This window comes from Coregonus lavaretus, assembly GCF_964263955.1.
Source record: "Coregonus lavaretus genome assembly, chromosome: 27".
In the NCBI taxonomy this organism is placed as follows: domain Eukaryota; kingdom Metazoa; phylum Chordata; class Actinopteri; order Salmoniformes; family Salmonidae; genus Coregonus; species Coregonus lavaretus.
The window spans coordinates 20,673,852-20,689,320 of record NC_140014.1 but is presented as its reverse complement, the minus strand read 5'-3'; the positions used below and the strand labels follow the sequence as shown (position 1 = coordinate 20,689,320).

The 15,469-nt window shown below is 42.7% G+C and overlaps 1 protein-coding gene across 1 annotated transcript in view; it reads left to right on the top strand.

Moving 5' to 3' along the window:
- The window catches only part of fsip1 (fibrous sheath interacting protein 1), a gene marked incomplete at its 5' end in the record, with an annotated part of 74,651 nt that overhangs the window by 34,399 nt on the left and 24,783 nt on the right, over window positions 1-15,469 (top strand). Inside the window, one exon of the mRNA XM_084143857.1 lies at window positions 13,118-13,264. Within this exon, the coding sequence (XP_083999983.1) occupies window positions 13,118-13,264 (147 nt within the window). The remainder of the gene's footprint in view (window positions 1-13,117; window positions 13,265-15,469) is intronic.

The following is a 15,469-nucleotide window of genomic DNA, read 5'->3' as shown; positions in this document are numbered from 1 at the left end:
GACTGACAGTGACACATTCAATACCGCCTTGCACACTTTTGCCTGCATCTAGCTGATCTAGGTGGTAATCATTAGCCAAACAGTTGCAAACAAGAGTTTCTATTGGACAAATTCAGGTATGTTTATCCCCGTTTCGTTCCGTTTGCTTCCATTTACGAAACGTTTTCGACAAAATCAGCGGAATGAATACACCCGATCACACGCAAACACAGCCACATACAGTGCATTCGGAAAGTATTCAGACCCCTTGACTTTTTCCACATTTTGTTACGTTCCAGCCTTATTCTAAAATTGATTAAATTGTTTTTCTCTCTGCACCTGAGCTCAATTTCGAGTCTCATAGCAAAGGGTCTGAATACTTACAGTACCAGTCAAAAGTTTGGACACACCTACTCATTCAAGGGTTTTTCTTTATTTTTACTATTTTCTACATTGTAGAATAGTAGTGAAGACATAAAAACTATGAAATAACACATATGGAATCATGTAGTAACCAAAAAAGTGTTAAAGTAGCCACCCTTTGCCTTGATGACAGCTTTGCACACTCTTGGCATTCTCTCAACCACCTTCATGAGGTAGTTACTTGGAATGCTTTTCCAACAGTCTTGAAGGAGTTCCCACATATGCTGAGCACTTGTTGGCTGCTTTTCCTTCACTCTGCGGTCCAACTCATCCCAAACCATCTCAATTGGGTTGAGGTCGGGTGATTGTGGAGGCCAGGACATCTGATGCAGCAGTCCATCACTCTCCTTCTTGGTCAAATAGCACTTACACAGCCTGGAGGTGTGTTTTGGGTCATTGTCCTGTTGAAAAATAAATGATAGTCCCACTAAGCGCAAACCAGATTGGATGGCGTATCGCTGCAGAATGCTGTGGTAGCCATGCTGGTTAAGTGTGCCTTGAATTCTAAATAAATCACAGACAGTGTCACCAGCAAAGCACCCCCACACCATCACACCTCCTCCTCCATGCTACACGGTGGGAACCACACATGCAGAGATCATCCGTTCACCTACTCTGCATCTCAGAAAGACACAGCGGTTGGAACCAAAAATCTCCAATTTGGACTCAGACCAAAGGACAGATTCCCACCGGTCTAATGTCCATTGCTCGTGTTTCTTGGCCCAAGCAAGTCTCTTCTTCTTATTGGTGTCCTTTAGTAGTGGTTTCTTTGCAGCAACACTTTTATGGTTACTACATGATTCCATATGTGTTATTTCATAGTTTTGATGTCTTCACTATTATTCTACAATGTAGAAAATAGTATAAATAAAGCTAAAACCCTTGAATGAGTAGGTGTGTCCAAACTTTTGACTGGTACTGTATGTAAATAATGTATTTATGTTTTTTGTTTTTTTATACATTTGAAAACATTTCTAATAACCTGTTTTCGCTTTGTCATTATGGGGTATTGTGTGTAAATTGATGAAGATTTTTATTTATTTAATCAATTTTAGAATATGGCTGTAACATAACAAAATGTGGAAAAAGGGAATGGGTCTGAATACTTTCCGAATGCACTGTATAAACCACAATCACTTTGCTCGTTGTATATATAATTCTTTATCGTATTGACGCTCTATCAGGAAGTGTATAGTAGATGTTGTACCCACTGTGACTATTAAAACCTACCCTAACCAGAAACCGTGGATACATGGCAGCATTCGCGCAAAACTGAAAGCTCGAACCACCGCATTTAACCATGGCAAGGTGACTGGGAATACGGCAGAATAAAAAAAAGTGTAGTTATTCCCTCCGCAAGGCAATCAAACAGGAAAAACATCAGTATAGGGACAAAGTGGAGTCGCAGTTCAACGGCTCAGACACGAGACGTATGTGGCAGGGTCTACAGACAATCACGGACTACAACAGGAAAACCAGCCACGTCGCGGACACCGACGTCTTGCTTCAGTACAAGCTAAACACCTTCTTCACCCGCTTTGAGGATAATACAGTACGGCCCGCTACAAAGGACTGTGAGCTCCCCTTCTCCGTGGCCGACGTGAGTAAGACATTTAAGCGTGTTAACACTCGCAAGGCTGCCGGCCCAGATGGCATCCCTAGCTGCGTCCTCAGAGCATGCGCAGACCAGCTGGCTGGTGTGTTTACGGACATATTCAATCTCTCCCTTTCCCAGTCTGCTGTCCCCAGCTAGTCAACTGAGATATGCCATGCATAAAAAGTTTATATGTAAAAAATAAATATAAATAAAATCTGAGAAAATAACGAAATTATAAAGAAATAGAAAATAGAACAGAATATAATGCTGGTAAACTGAGATATTCCATGCATAAAATGTTTGTTTCCTATGTGTAAAAAGCAAACAGAAGATGAAACTATGCATCTAAAACAGACAGGAAAGTAAAAATGTATTAATGTGATGCAGATCAACTGTGTTATAAGTACAAATGTGTTCCATTATTTAAACAATTTGATGCACTGAATTAAGCTAATCTTAAAGCACTTAAAATGAACTTTTAGCAATATGCCATGCATAAAGCTCTTAACCAACAATGCAGTTCAAGAAATAGAGTTAAGAAAATATTTACTAAATAGACTAAAGTAAATTTTTGTATAAAAAGTAACACAATAAAATAACAATAACGAGGCTATATACAGGGGGTACCGGTACAGAGTCAATGTGCGGGGGTACAGGTTAGTCGAGGTAATTTGTACATGTAGGTAGGGGTAAAGTGACTATGCATAGATAATAAACAGCGAGTAGCAGCAGTGTAAAAACAAAGGTGGGGTGGGGTGTCAATTTAAATAGTCTGGGTGGCCATTTGATTAATTGCTCAGCAGTCTTATGGCTTGGGGGTAGAAACTGTTAAGGAGACTTTTGGACCTAGACTTGGCGCTCCGGTACCGCTTGCTGTGCGGTAGCAGAGAGAACAGTCTATGACTTGGATGACTGGAGTCTTTGACAATTTTTTGGGCCTTCCTCTGACCTGGATGGCAGGAAGCTTGGCCCCAGTGATGTACTGGGCCGTACGCACTACCCTCTGTAGTGCCTTACGGTCGGATGCCGAGCAGTTGCCATACCAGGTGGTGATGCAACTGGTCAGGATGCTCTCGATGGTGCAGCTGTATAACGTTTTGAGGATCTGGGGACCCATGCCAAATCTTTTCAGTCTCCTGAGGGGGAAAAGGTGTTGTCGTGCCCTCTTCACGACTGTCTTGGTGTGTTTGGACCATGATAGTCTGTTGGTGATGTGGACACCAAGGAATTTGAAACTCTCGACCCGCTCCACTACAGCCCCGTCGATGTTAATGGGGGCCTGTTCGGCCCTCCTTTTCCTGTAGTCCACGATCAGCTCCTTTGTCTTGCTCACGTTGAGGGAGAGGTTGTTGTCCTGGCACCACACTGCCAGGTCTCTGACCTCCTCCCTGTAGGCTGTCTCATCATTGTTGGTGATTAGGCCTACCACTGTTGTGTCGTCAGCAAACTTAATGATGGTGTTGGAGTCGTGCTTGGCCACGCAGTCATGGGTGAACAGGGAGTACAGGAGGGGACTAAGCACGCACCCCTGAGGGGCCCCAGTGTTGAGGATCAGCGTGACAGATGTGTTGTTGCCTACCCTTACCACCTGGGAGCGGCCCGTCAGGAAGTCCAGGATCCAGTTGCAGGGGGAGGTGTTTGGTCCCAGGGTCCTTAGTTTAGTGATGAGCTTTGTCGGCACTATGGTGTTGAACGCTGAGCTGTAGTCAATGAACAGCATTCTCACATAGGTGTTCCTTTTGTCCAGGTGGGAAAGGGCAGTGTGGAGTGCGATTGAGATTGTGGCATCTGTGGATCTGTTGGGGCGGTATGCGAATTGGAGTGGGTCTAGGTTTCCGGGATGATGGTGTTCATGTGAGTCATGACCAGCCTTTCAAAGCACTTCATGGCTACCGACGTGAGTGCTACGGTGCGGTAGTCATTTAGGCAGGTTACCTTCGCTTTCTTGGGCACAGGGACTATGTTGGTCTGCTTGAAACATGTAGGTATTACAGACTCGGTCAGGGAGATGTTGAAAATGTCAGTGAAGACACTTGCCAGTTGGTCCACGCATGCTCTGAGTACACGTCCTGGTAATCCGTCTGGCCCCGCGGCCTTGTGAATGTTGACCTGTTTAAAGGTCTTGCTCACATCGGCTATGGAGAGCGAGATCACACAGTCGCCCGGAACTGCTGGTGCTCCCATGCATGCTTCAGTGTTTGTTTTTTTGTATTTAGCTCGTCTGGTAGGCTCGCTGCTTGGTTTCCCTTTGTAGTCCGTAATAGTTTGCAAGCCCTGCCATATCCGACGAGTGTCAGCGCCGGTGTGGTACGATTCAATCTTAGTTCTGTATTGACGCTTTGCCTGTTTGATGGTTCGTCTGAGGGCATAGTAGGATTTCTTATAAGCGTCCGGATTACTGTCCCGCTCCTTGAAAGCGGCAGCTCTAGCCTTTAGCTCGGTGCAGATGTTGCCTGTAATCCATGGCTTCTGGTTGGGATATGTACGTACGGTCACTGGGGGGGGGACGTCGTCGATGCACTTATTGATGAAGCCGGTGACTGAGGTGGTATACTCCTCAATGCCATTGGATGAATCCCAGAACATATTCCAGTCTGTGCTATTAAAACAGTCCTGTAGCGTAGCATCCGTGTCATCTGACAACTTCCGTATTGAGCGAGTCACTGGTACTTCCTGCTTTAGTTTTTGCTTGTAAGCAGGAATCAGGAGGATAGAATTATGGCCAGATTTTCCAAATGGAGGGCGAGGGAGAGCTTTGTACGCGTCTCTGTGTGTGGAGTAAAGGTGGTCTAGAGTTTTTTCCCTCTGGTTGCACATGTGACATGCTGGTAGAAATGAGGTAAAACGGATTTAAGTTTGCCTGCATTAAAGTCTCCGGCTACTAGGAGCGCCGCTTCTGGGTGAGCATTTTCTTGTTTGCTTATGGCCTTATACAGCTCGCTGAGTGCGGTCTTAGTGCCAGCATCGGTTTGTGGTGGTAAATAGATGGTTACGAATAATATAGATGAAAACTCTCTTGGTAGATAGTGTGGTCTACAGCTTATCTTGAGGTACTCTACCTCAGGCGAGCAATACCTCGAGACTTCTTTAATATTAGACATTGCGCACCAGCTGTTATTGACAAATAGACACATACCCCCACCCCTCGTCTTACCAGACGTAGCTGTTCTGTCCTGCCGATGCACGGAAAACCCAGCCAGCTGTATATTATCCGTGTGGTCGTTCAGCCACGACTCGGTGAAGCATAAGATATTACAGTTTTTCATGTCCCGTTGGTAGGATAAACTTGAACGGAGATCATCCAGTTTATTTTGCACCCCGGGTTACACAATGCACCCCGATCTCCGCCCCCTGTATTTCCGTATTTTCTTCACGCGAATGACTGGGATTTGGGCCTGGTCTCGGGGAAGCAGTATGTCCTTCGCGTCAGACTCATTCAATAAATAATCTTTGTCCAGTTCGAGGTGAGGAATTGCTATTCTTATATGCAGAAGCTCTTTTCGGTCATAAGAGACGGTAGCTGAAACATTATGTACAAAATAAGTTACAAACAATGCAAAAAAATAATAATAATAGCACAGTTGTTTAGGAGCCCGTAAAACGGCGGTGCCTTGTTGCAAGCAGCATGTTTTGAAATTGTTATTCTGTACAGGCTTCCTTTTCACTCTGTCAATTTGGTTAGTATTGTGGAGTAACTACAATGTTGTTGATCCATCCTCAGTTTTATCCTTTCACAGCCATTAAACTCTGTAACTGTTTTAAAGTCACCATTGGCCTCATGGTGAAATCTCTGAGCGGTTTCCTTCTTCTCCAGCAACTGAGTTAGGATGGACGCCTGTATCTTTGTAGTTACCCATCTACCAATAGGTGCCCTTCTTAGGGAGGAATTGGAAAACCTCTCTGGTCTTTGTTGTTGAATCTGTGTTTGAAATTCACTGCTCGTCTGAGGCAGTATTTCAAAAATCACATTAAACACTATTATTGCACACAGAGTGAGTCCGTGCAACTTATTATTTGACTTGTTAAGCACATGTGTACTGTTGAACTGATTTAAGCTTGCCATAACAAACAGGTTGAATACTTATTGACTCAAAACATTTCAGCTTTTCATTTTTTATTATCTATACACTACCGGTCAAAAGTTTTAGAACACCTACTCATTCAAGGGTTTTTCTTTATTTTATTTATTTTTTTCTACATTGTAGAATAATAGTGAAGACATCAAAACTATGAAATAACACATGGAATCATGTAGTAACCAAAAAATATTTTATATTTGAGATTCTTCAAATAGCCACCCTTTGCCTTGATGACAGCTTTGCACACTCTTGGCATTCTCTCAACCAGCTTCATGAGGTAGTCACCTGGAATGCATTTCAATTAACAGGTGTGCCTTCTTAAAAGTTAATTTGTGGAATTTCTTTCCTTCTTAATGCATTTGAGCCAATCAGTTGTGTTGTGACAAGGTAGGGGTGATATACAGAAGATAGCCCTATTTGATAAAAGACCAAGTCCATATTATGGCAAGAACAGCTCAAATAAGCAAAGAGAAACGACAGTCCATCATTACTTTAAGACATGAAGGTCAGTCAATACGGAACATTTCAAGAACTTTGAATGTTTCTTCAAGTGCAGTCGCAAAAACCATCAAGCGCTATTATGAAACTGGCTTTCATGAGGACCGCCACAGGAATGGAAGACCCAGAGTTACCTCTGCTGCAGAGGATAAGTTCATTAGAGTTACCAGCCTCAGAAATTGCATCCCAAATAAATGCTTCACAGAGTTCAAGTAACAGACACATCTCAACATCAACTGTTCAGAGGAGACTGTGTGAATCAGACCTTAATGGTCGAATTGCTGATTTCCGCATGTGTATTTCCCACCGTGAAGCATGGAGGAGGAGGTGCTATGGTGTGGGGGTGCTTTGCTGGTGACACTGTCTGTGATTTATTTAGAATTCCAGGCACACTTAACCAGCATGGCTACCACAGCATTCTGCATCGATACGCCATCCCATCTGGTTTGGGCTTAGTGGGACTCGTTTGTTTTTCAACAGGACAATGACCCAACACACCTCCAGACTGTGTAAGGGCTATTTGGCCAAGAAGGAGAGTGATGGAGTTCTGCATCAGATGACCTGGCCTCCACAATCAGCCGACCTCAACCCAATTGAGATGGTTTGGGATGAATTGGACCGCAGAGTGAAGGAAAAGCAGCCAACAAGTGCTCAGCATATGTGGGAACTCCTTCAAGACTGTTGGAGAAACATATTGTTATTTTGGTGCGCATAGAAAGGAGTCATGAGTGCATTCAGGTGCGTGTTCGGTGGCTAATTTTCTTCACAATAGACAAACATAGGCTCATTCTGTTCAGAACAACCCAGGGTATGATGCCATGTCATATTGTAGCTGTACATCAAACATAGTGATCATAAATGTTGACACTGTATCTGGCATGAGTTTTATGATATGCACATTTGGACTCACAGTTGTTTTGGCTAGCTTTTATGACATCAAAGCGGTATTTATTATAATCTTCATCGTCGCATCTTTCAAAATACATTGAGTACTCTTAATTTACAGCATTTCCCTCACTCAGACAACAAAACATTTGCAAAAGTTGGCCAATTAGCGGGAGGGATAGGGGCAACTTATTGTTGCTTGCGTTTCTCAAGTTCAGAACAGCTGACAGTCAAAACCCATACAGCGCTGTGAAGCACAGAGCCTGAACTCTGATGTCATTTATGGCATGTTACTGTACAGCCACTGTGTTCCAATTTAGGCCCTTATCAGTGCCCAAATCTGCCATTGGTAAAGGGCTACAGTGAGTTATGTTGTAACTGAAAATAGTCAAACTGATCATTCAAATTCTTTCATTTGACTTAATCATATAAATACTTAATAAATGAGAGATGGAATCTCTTGGTCAGGTTAGGCATATCTTAATCAGACAAATGCTAAGTTGTCTTTCCACTGTGTAGATATGCTGTTGAATGGATAAAATATGGATATATTGATATCTCTAACCTTAATTACAGTACATTCAATAGAAATAGCACACGATATACATGTAGCCTATGTGGCTATTATAAGTGATAAAATGTATACAAAATAAAACATCCTCAATTATATAAAAAACAAGTCAATGGTATTTCAAGCCTAAATGTACAGTGGGGAAAAAAAGTATTTAGTCAGCCACCAATTGTGCAAGTTCTCCCACTTAAAAAGATGAGAGAGGCCTGTAATTTTCATCATAGGTACACGTCAACTATGACAGACAAAATGAGGAAAAAAAATCCAGAAAATCACATTGTAGGATTTTTAATGAATTTATTTGCAAATTATGGTGGAAAATAAGTATTTGGTCAATAACAAAAGTTTCTCAATACTTTGTTATACAGTGGGGAGAACAAGTATTTGATACACTGCCGATTTTGCAGGTTTTCCTACTTACAAAGCATGTAGAGGTCTGTAATTTTTATCATAGGTACACTTCAACTGTGAGAGACGGAATCTAAAACAAAAATCCAGAAAATCACATTGTATGATTTTTAAGTAATTAATTTGCATTTTATTGCATGACATAAGTATTTGATCACCTACCAACCAGTAAGAATTCCGGCTCTCACAGACCTGTTAGTTTTTCTTTAAGAAGCCCTCCTGTTCTCCACTCATTACCTGTATTAACTGCACCTGTTTGAACTCGTTACCTGTATAAAAGACACCTGTCCACACACTCAATCAAACAGACTCCAACCTCTCCACAATGGCCAAGACCAGAGAGCTGTGTAAGGACATCAGGGATAAAATTGTAGACCTGCACAAGGCTGGGATGGGCTACAGGACAATAGGCAAGCAGCTTGGTGAGAAGGCAACAACTGTTGGCGCAATTATTAGAAAATGGAAGAAGTTCAAGATGACGGTCAATCACCCTCGGTCTGGGGCTCCATGCAAGATCTCACCTCGTGGGGCATCAATGATCATGAGGAAGGTGAGGGATCAGCCCAGAACTACACGGCAGGACCTGGTCAATGACCTGAAGAGGCTGGGACCACAGTCTCAAAGAAAACCATTAGTAACACACTACGCCGTCATTGATTAAAATCCTGCAGCGCACGCAAGGTCCCCCTGCTCAAGCCAGCGCATGTCCAGGCCCGTCTGAAGTTTGCCAATGACCATCTGGATGATCCAGAGGAGGAATGGGAGAAGGTCATGTGGTCTAATGAGACAAAAATAGAGCTTTTTGGTCTAAGCTCCACTCGCCGTGTTTGGAGGAAGAAGAAGGATGAGTACAACCCCAAGAACACCATCCCAACCGTGAAGCATGGAGGTGGAAACATCATTCTTTGGGGATGCTTTTCTGCAAAGGGGACAGGACGACTGCACCGTATTGAGGGGAGGATGGATGGGGCCATGTATCGCGAGATCTTGGCCAACAACCTCCTTCCCTCAGTAAGAGCATTGAAGATGGGTCGTGGCTGGGTCTTCCAGCATGACAATGACCCGAAACACACAGCCAGGGCAACTAAGGAGTGGCTCCGTAAGAAGCATCTCAAGGTCCTGGAGTGGCCTAGCCAGTCTCCAGACCTGAACCCAATAGAAAATCTTTGGAGGTAGCTGAAAGTCCATATTGCCCAGCGACAGCCCCGAAACCTGAAGGATCTGGAGAAGGTCTGTATGGAGGAGTGGGCCAAAATCCCTGCTGCAGTGTGTGCAAACCTGGTCAAGACCTACAGGAAACGTACGATCTCTGTAATTGCAAACTAAGGTTTCTGTTCCAAATATTAAGTTCTGCTTTTCTGATGTATCAAATACTTATGTCATGCAATAAAATGCAAATTAATTACTTAAAAATCATACAATGTGATTTTCTGGATTTTTGTTTTAGATTCCGTCTCTCACAGTTGAAGTGTACCTATGATAAAAATTACAGACCTCTACATGCTTTGTAAGTAGGAAAACCTGCAAAATCGGCAGTGTATCAAATACTTGTTCTCCCCACTGTATACCCTTTGTTGGCAATGACACAGGTCAAACGTTTTCTGTAAGTCTTCACAAGGTTTTCACACACTGTTGCTGGTATTTTGGCCCATTCCTCCATGCAGATCTCCTCTAGAGCAGTGATGTTTTGGGGCTGTCGCTGGGCAACACGGACTTTCAACTCCCTCCAAAGATTTTCTATGGGGTTGAGATCTGGAGACTGGCTAGGCCACTCCAGGACCTTGAAATGCTTCTTACGAAGCCACTCCTTCATTGCCCGGGCAGTGTGTTTGGGATCATTGTCATGCTGAAAGACCCAGCCACGTTTCATCTTCAATGCCCTTGCTGATGGAAGGAGGTTTTCACTCAAAATCACACGATACATGGCCCCATTCATTCTTTCCTTTACACGGATCAGTCGTCCTGGTCCCTTTGCAGAAAAACAGCCCCAAAGCATGATGTTTCCACCCCCATGCTTCACAGTAGGTATGGTGTTCTTTGGATGCAACTCAGCATTCTTTGTCCTCCAAACACGACAAGTTCTATTTTGGTTTCATCTGACCATATGACATATGACATTCTCCCAATCCTCTTCTGGATCATCCAAATGCACTCTAGCAAACTTCAGACGGGCCTGGACATGTACTGGCTTAAGCAGGGGGACACGTCTGGCACTGCAGGATTTGAGTCCCTGGCGGCGTAGTGTGTTACTGATGGTAGGCTTTGTTACTTTTGTCCCAGCTCTCTGCAGGTCATTCACTAGGTCCCCCTGTGTGGTTCTGGGATTTTTGCTCACCGTTCTTGTGATCATTTTGACCCCACGGGGTGAGATCTTGCGTGGAGCCCCAGATCGAGGGAGATTATCAGTGGTCTTGTATGTCTTCCATTTCCTAATAATTGCTCCCACAGTTGATTTCTTCAAACCAAGCTGCTTACCTATTGCAGATTCAGTCTTCCCAGCCTGGTGCAGGTCTACAATTTTGTTTCTGGTGTCCTTTGACAGCTCTTTGGTCTTGGCCATAGTGGAGTTTGGAGTGTGACTGTTTGAGGTTGTGGACAGGTGTCTTTTATACTGATAACAAGTTCAAACAGGTGCCATTAATACAGGTAACGAGTGGAGGACAGAGAAGCCTCTTAAAGAAGAAGTTACAGGTCTGTGAGAGCCAGAAATCTTGCTTGTTTGTAGGTGACCAACTACTTATTTTCCACCATAATTTGCAAATAAATTCATTAAAAATCCTACAATGTGATTTTCTGGAGAAAAAAAATCTCATTTTGTCTGTCATAGTTGACGTGTACCTATGATGAAAATTACAGGCCTCTCTCATCTTTTTAAGTGGGAGAACTTGCACAATTGGTGGCTGACTAAATACTTTTTTTCCCCACTGTATGTCTCATCTAGTCTGCTGACGATGGTTGTGATTTCTTGAAAGTAGGGCAGAATAAGCTGTCTTTTCCAAATTAATGGTCTGTCTTTCCCAACGATTTTTTAGAAATGATTTTTTATAAACATGTAGTTAGTGGTGTGAATAAGGTAGTAAAACTAGACTTTAATTTGTATTTTGCCTTGTTTGGTCGGCGTGTTTCTCACTCAAGTGCACGAGAGCAACCTGATCCCACAGTGGTAGTCCATTGTGAGTGAGTCTGAAGGGCTCTAATAACAACCACTTAAAAGAGACATCACATGGAGGTTGTCATCGTTTTCCTCAGGCTCAGGGAAACTACAGGGCATTTATAGGTGAAGCCACACAGACACTACACATGCCATGTGTTAAAAGAGGGCCTTTCTTTGTTAAAATCGAAAATTGATAAAATAATGTCATAGTGCTTGATGAGTTCGTGGCCAGAAACGTGGATATCAATAGAATTGTGATTGACACTTATTGGAAGTAGTTGACACTTATGGAAGTAGTTATGAGGTCTTATGTCAGACATAAATGTATTACATTTGTGTAATGCTTCGTTACTGAGCTCTCAACTCTGAACTCAACTTGTATATGAAATCATAATTGTGTCATAACAATTATTTACTTATTTTTTTTGTTTGCTTGGAACAGGCCTCTCCCATAACCTACTATATCACAATGAGTGAATCTCACTCACAATTTCTATTTTTCATGATATTTCCATCAGTTTTATATTATTAGATCATAAATAGTGCTGCATGTCAAGCTGACCAGAGGATATGGAGACTTTATCCACATATCACTGGTTAGACAAAAAAACAACCCTGTGGTTGGCTACATCCTCTTAGAACCAACAATTATTTTACTTAGTTAGGTCTTAAATGTGCACTCATATATTTTAGGGGTTGGATTGTGACCTTACTACAGGTCATCTATTGGTCACTCAAAGCACGAAAGTGTCAGTGTGAACCCATTGCTGTGAATCACCTTAATGATAATTTACAGTAAAGCACTGTAATGTAAACTATTATAAACATATGTGATCTATGGATTTCTGTGGTAGACATCTGTGTCTCTATGGAGTCTAGACCTCATGATGATGCCTGCTCAGAGTTTCTCTCCTCTGTAACCAAGATCTACCCAGACCTATGGTCTACCCATGAAACAGATCCCATGGTCATGACAAGCTCTCGAGGCCTTCTCATTCATCAACCCTGGATAGTCCTCCAGGCATGATTCATCCATTTCCTCCTGACCCATTTTCAACATTTGCTTTGGATGTAGCATACTGCAGTCTATGTGTCCCCATAAATATGAGATTTATGTTGGACCCCATGAGGAGTGGAGTGGGGTTATTCAGTTTCCTCAGCTCTTACGACGGTTTGGTTTCAACTCTCCTATGTGTCTCAGATTGTTTCTCATAAATCTAAAATGTAGTACAGAAATATACCATTGGGTTTCATTGCATTGTATTGTATTGATTACAGTGCATCATTACAGTGAAGTTCTACAGACAGACTAATTCGACTTTAGGATGATGGCATTTTTATACAATGTAGTTATTGGTTTAAGTGGAAGTCTTTTGATGGTTGTTTCCTGTGTGACAGTTTCAACTCTGCCTCATGGGAGTCCCCTCTGCTTTTATGGTCAAGTGAATGTCTCCTTCTACATGTGTGATGATTAGTGGTGTGTTTCCCATGAGAACATGTACTGTCTGTTGTGTGTCTGTCAGGATCTGGAGGCTGGCTGGGACAGCGAAGGGGACAGGTTGCCAGGAGAGAAGGTCCTGCAGGATATAAGGGAGAAGAGAGGGCAGGAGAGGCGCCTCCAAGAGATCCAGCTGCATCTAGAGCTGCTGGGCCAGGGCCAAGAAATGACTGTGAGTTCAAAGCAGCCACACACATCCACACACACACACACACACACAACACACACATTATGCATGCACACGCACTGACACAATACATAGTTTGTAGGTGAATTGAAAAGAGCCTAATCACTGCTGGCAAAAATGTCACAGGGCATTGGGCAATTAACCTTAGGTCAGATTAAGCATTTCATTATTTTATTGCACTGTGCCTAGAATTACAGGTAGTTGCCAAAATAAAGGAAATACTTGAATCAATGAGGGATACCACACAGGTGTGGTTCTTGAGCAATTAAAACATCCCATCATTCTTAGGGTCATGTATAAAAATGCCCAGCTGCCCATTATTTTGGCTGCTATGGCTAGAAGATATCTCAGTGACTATGAAGGAGGGGTCTCAAAGGAGCATAGGAGGTTTAAAGGTTGTGTGTCAGTCACCAGATTTCAAACCAATTTAACACTTATGGGAGATTCTGGAGCGGTTTTCATCACCATCAACAAAACACCAAATTATGGAATTTCTCGTGGAAGAATGGTGTCGCAGCCCTCCAATAGAGTTCCAGACACTTGTAAAATCTATGCCAAGGTGCATTGAAGCTGTGCTGGGGGCTCGTGGTGGCCCAACGCCCTATTAGGACACTTTATGTTGGTGTTTCCTTTATTTTGACAGTTACCTGTAAATCCATTGACTTTATTTATTTATGCATATCACGTTTTAGGTCTTTAACTGCCTTATTTAAGAATCCTGAACACATTTTACTCTTAATTTGGGAACTCGTTAATTCCATTGATTGTCTGTGCCCAAGGTTCCTTTTTAGTGTTTAATGGCTCACTGCAATTCTTCCCTCAAATTATTTTCCCCCAATGTCCCCTGGAAACAATTGAGCATGGCCTCGTTCTAGGACTCTGTAGAGTTACAACCACAACTATTACACATGATGGCAAAAGCTCTGGTTTCTAAGGGCAAAAACGCATAAACACAGGAATGTACCTGGAACAAAGGGTGATGGATTTGTTTTCTCCATCCACTGACATTTGTGACTTTAATTTATTGTGTAGCAAAAGAGGGCATCAGCCGTGGATTCAGTGATTCTGCCATGTCATTTTTCAAAGGGGCGGCTCTTTATAACTCCACACAATGTCTTTCTGGGGTACCTGACTGGTAGTATGGATGTTTATTGTAGGTGTCATTTTCGGAGTCTATGAAATATGCCTTGATCCCATTTAGGGCTACCACTTTACCAACTGGTTGTACACTTTGCCATGGTGAACCAGAACTCAACTTATCCATGCTTATTTAAAGCATCAGTAGACACTATTATGCTAAACAGTTAAAGGTCCAATGCAGCCGTTTTTATCTCAATATCAAATCATTTCTGGGTAACAATTAAGTACCTTACTGTGATTGTTTTCACTTAAAATTGTCAAAAAGAAACAAAAATAGGTCACAGGTCCTCAACTGGCAGCTTCATTAAATAGTACCCGCAAAACACCAGTCTCAACGTCAAATGTGAAGAGGCGACTCCGGGATGCTGACCTTCTAGGCAGAGTTGCAAAGAAAAAGCCATATCTCAGACTGCCCATCTTAATCTTTTCTTTTTATTGGCCAGTCTGAGATGTGGCTTTTTCTTTGCAACTCTGCCTAGAAGGTCAGCATCCCGGAGTCGCCTCTTCACATTTGACGTTGAGACTGGTGTTTTGCGGGTACTATTTAATGAAGCTGCCAGTTGAGGACCTGTGAGGCGTCTGTTTCTCAAACTAGACACTCTAATGTATTTGTCCTCTTGCTCAGTTGTGCACCGGGGCCTCCCACTCCTCTTTCTATTCTGGTTAGAGCCAGTTTGCGCTGTTCTGTGAAGGGAGTAGTACACAGCGTTGTACGAGATCTTCAGTTTCTTGGCAATTTCTCGCATGGAATAGCCTTCATTTCTCAGAACAAGAATAGACTGACGAGTTTCTGGCCATTTTGAGCCTGTAATCGAACCCACAATTGCTGATGCTCCAGATACTCAACTAGTCTCAAGAAGGCCAGTTTTATTGCTTCTTTAATCAGCACAACAGTTTTCAGCTGTGCTAACATAATTGCAAAAGGGTTTTCTAATGATCAATTAGCCTTTTAAAATGATAAAATTGGATTAGCAAACACAACGTGCCATTGGAACACAGGACTGATGGTTGCTGATAATGGTGCTCTGTACGCCTATGTAGATATTCCAT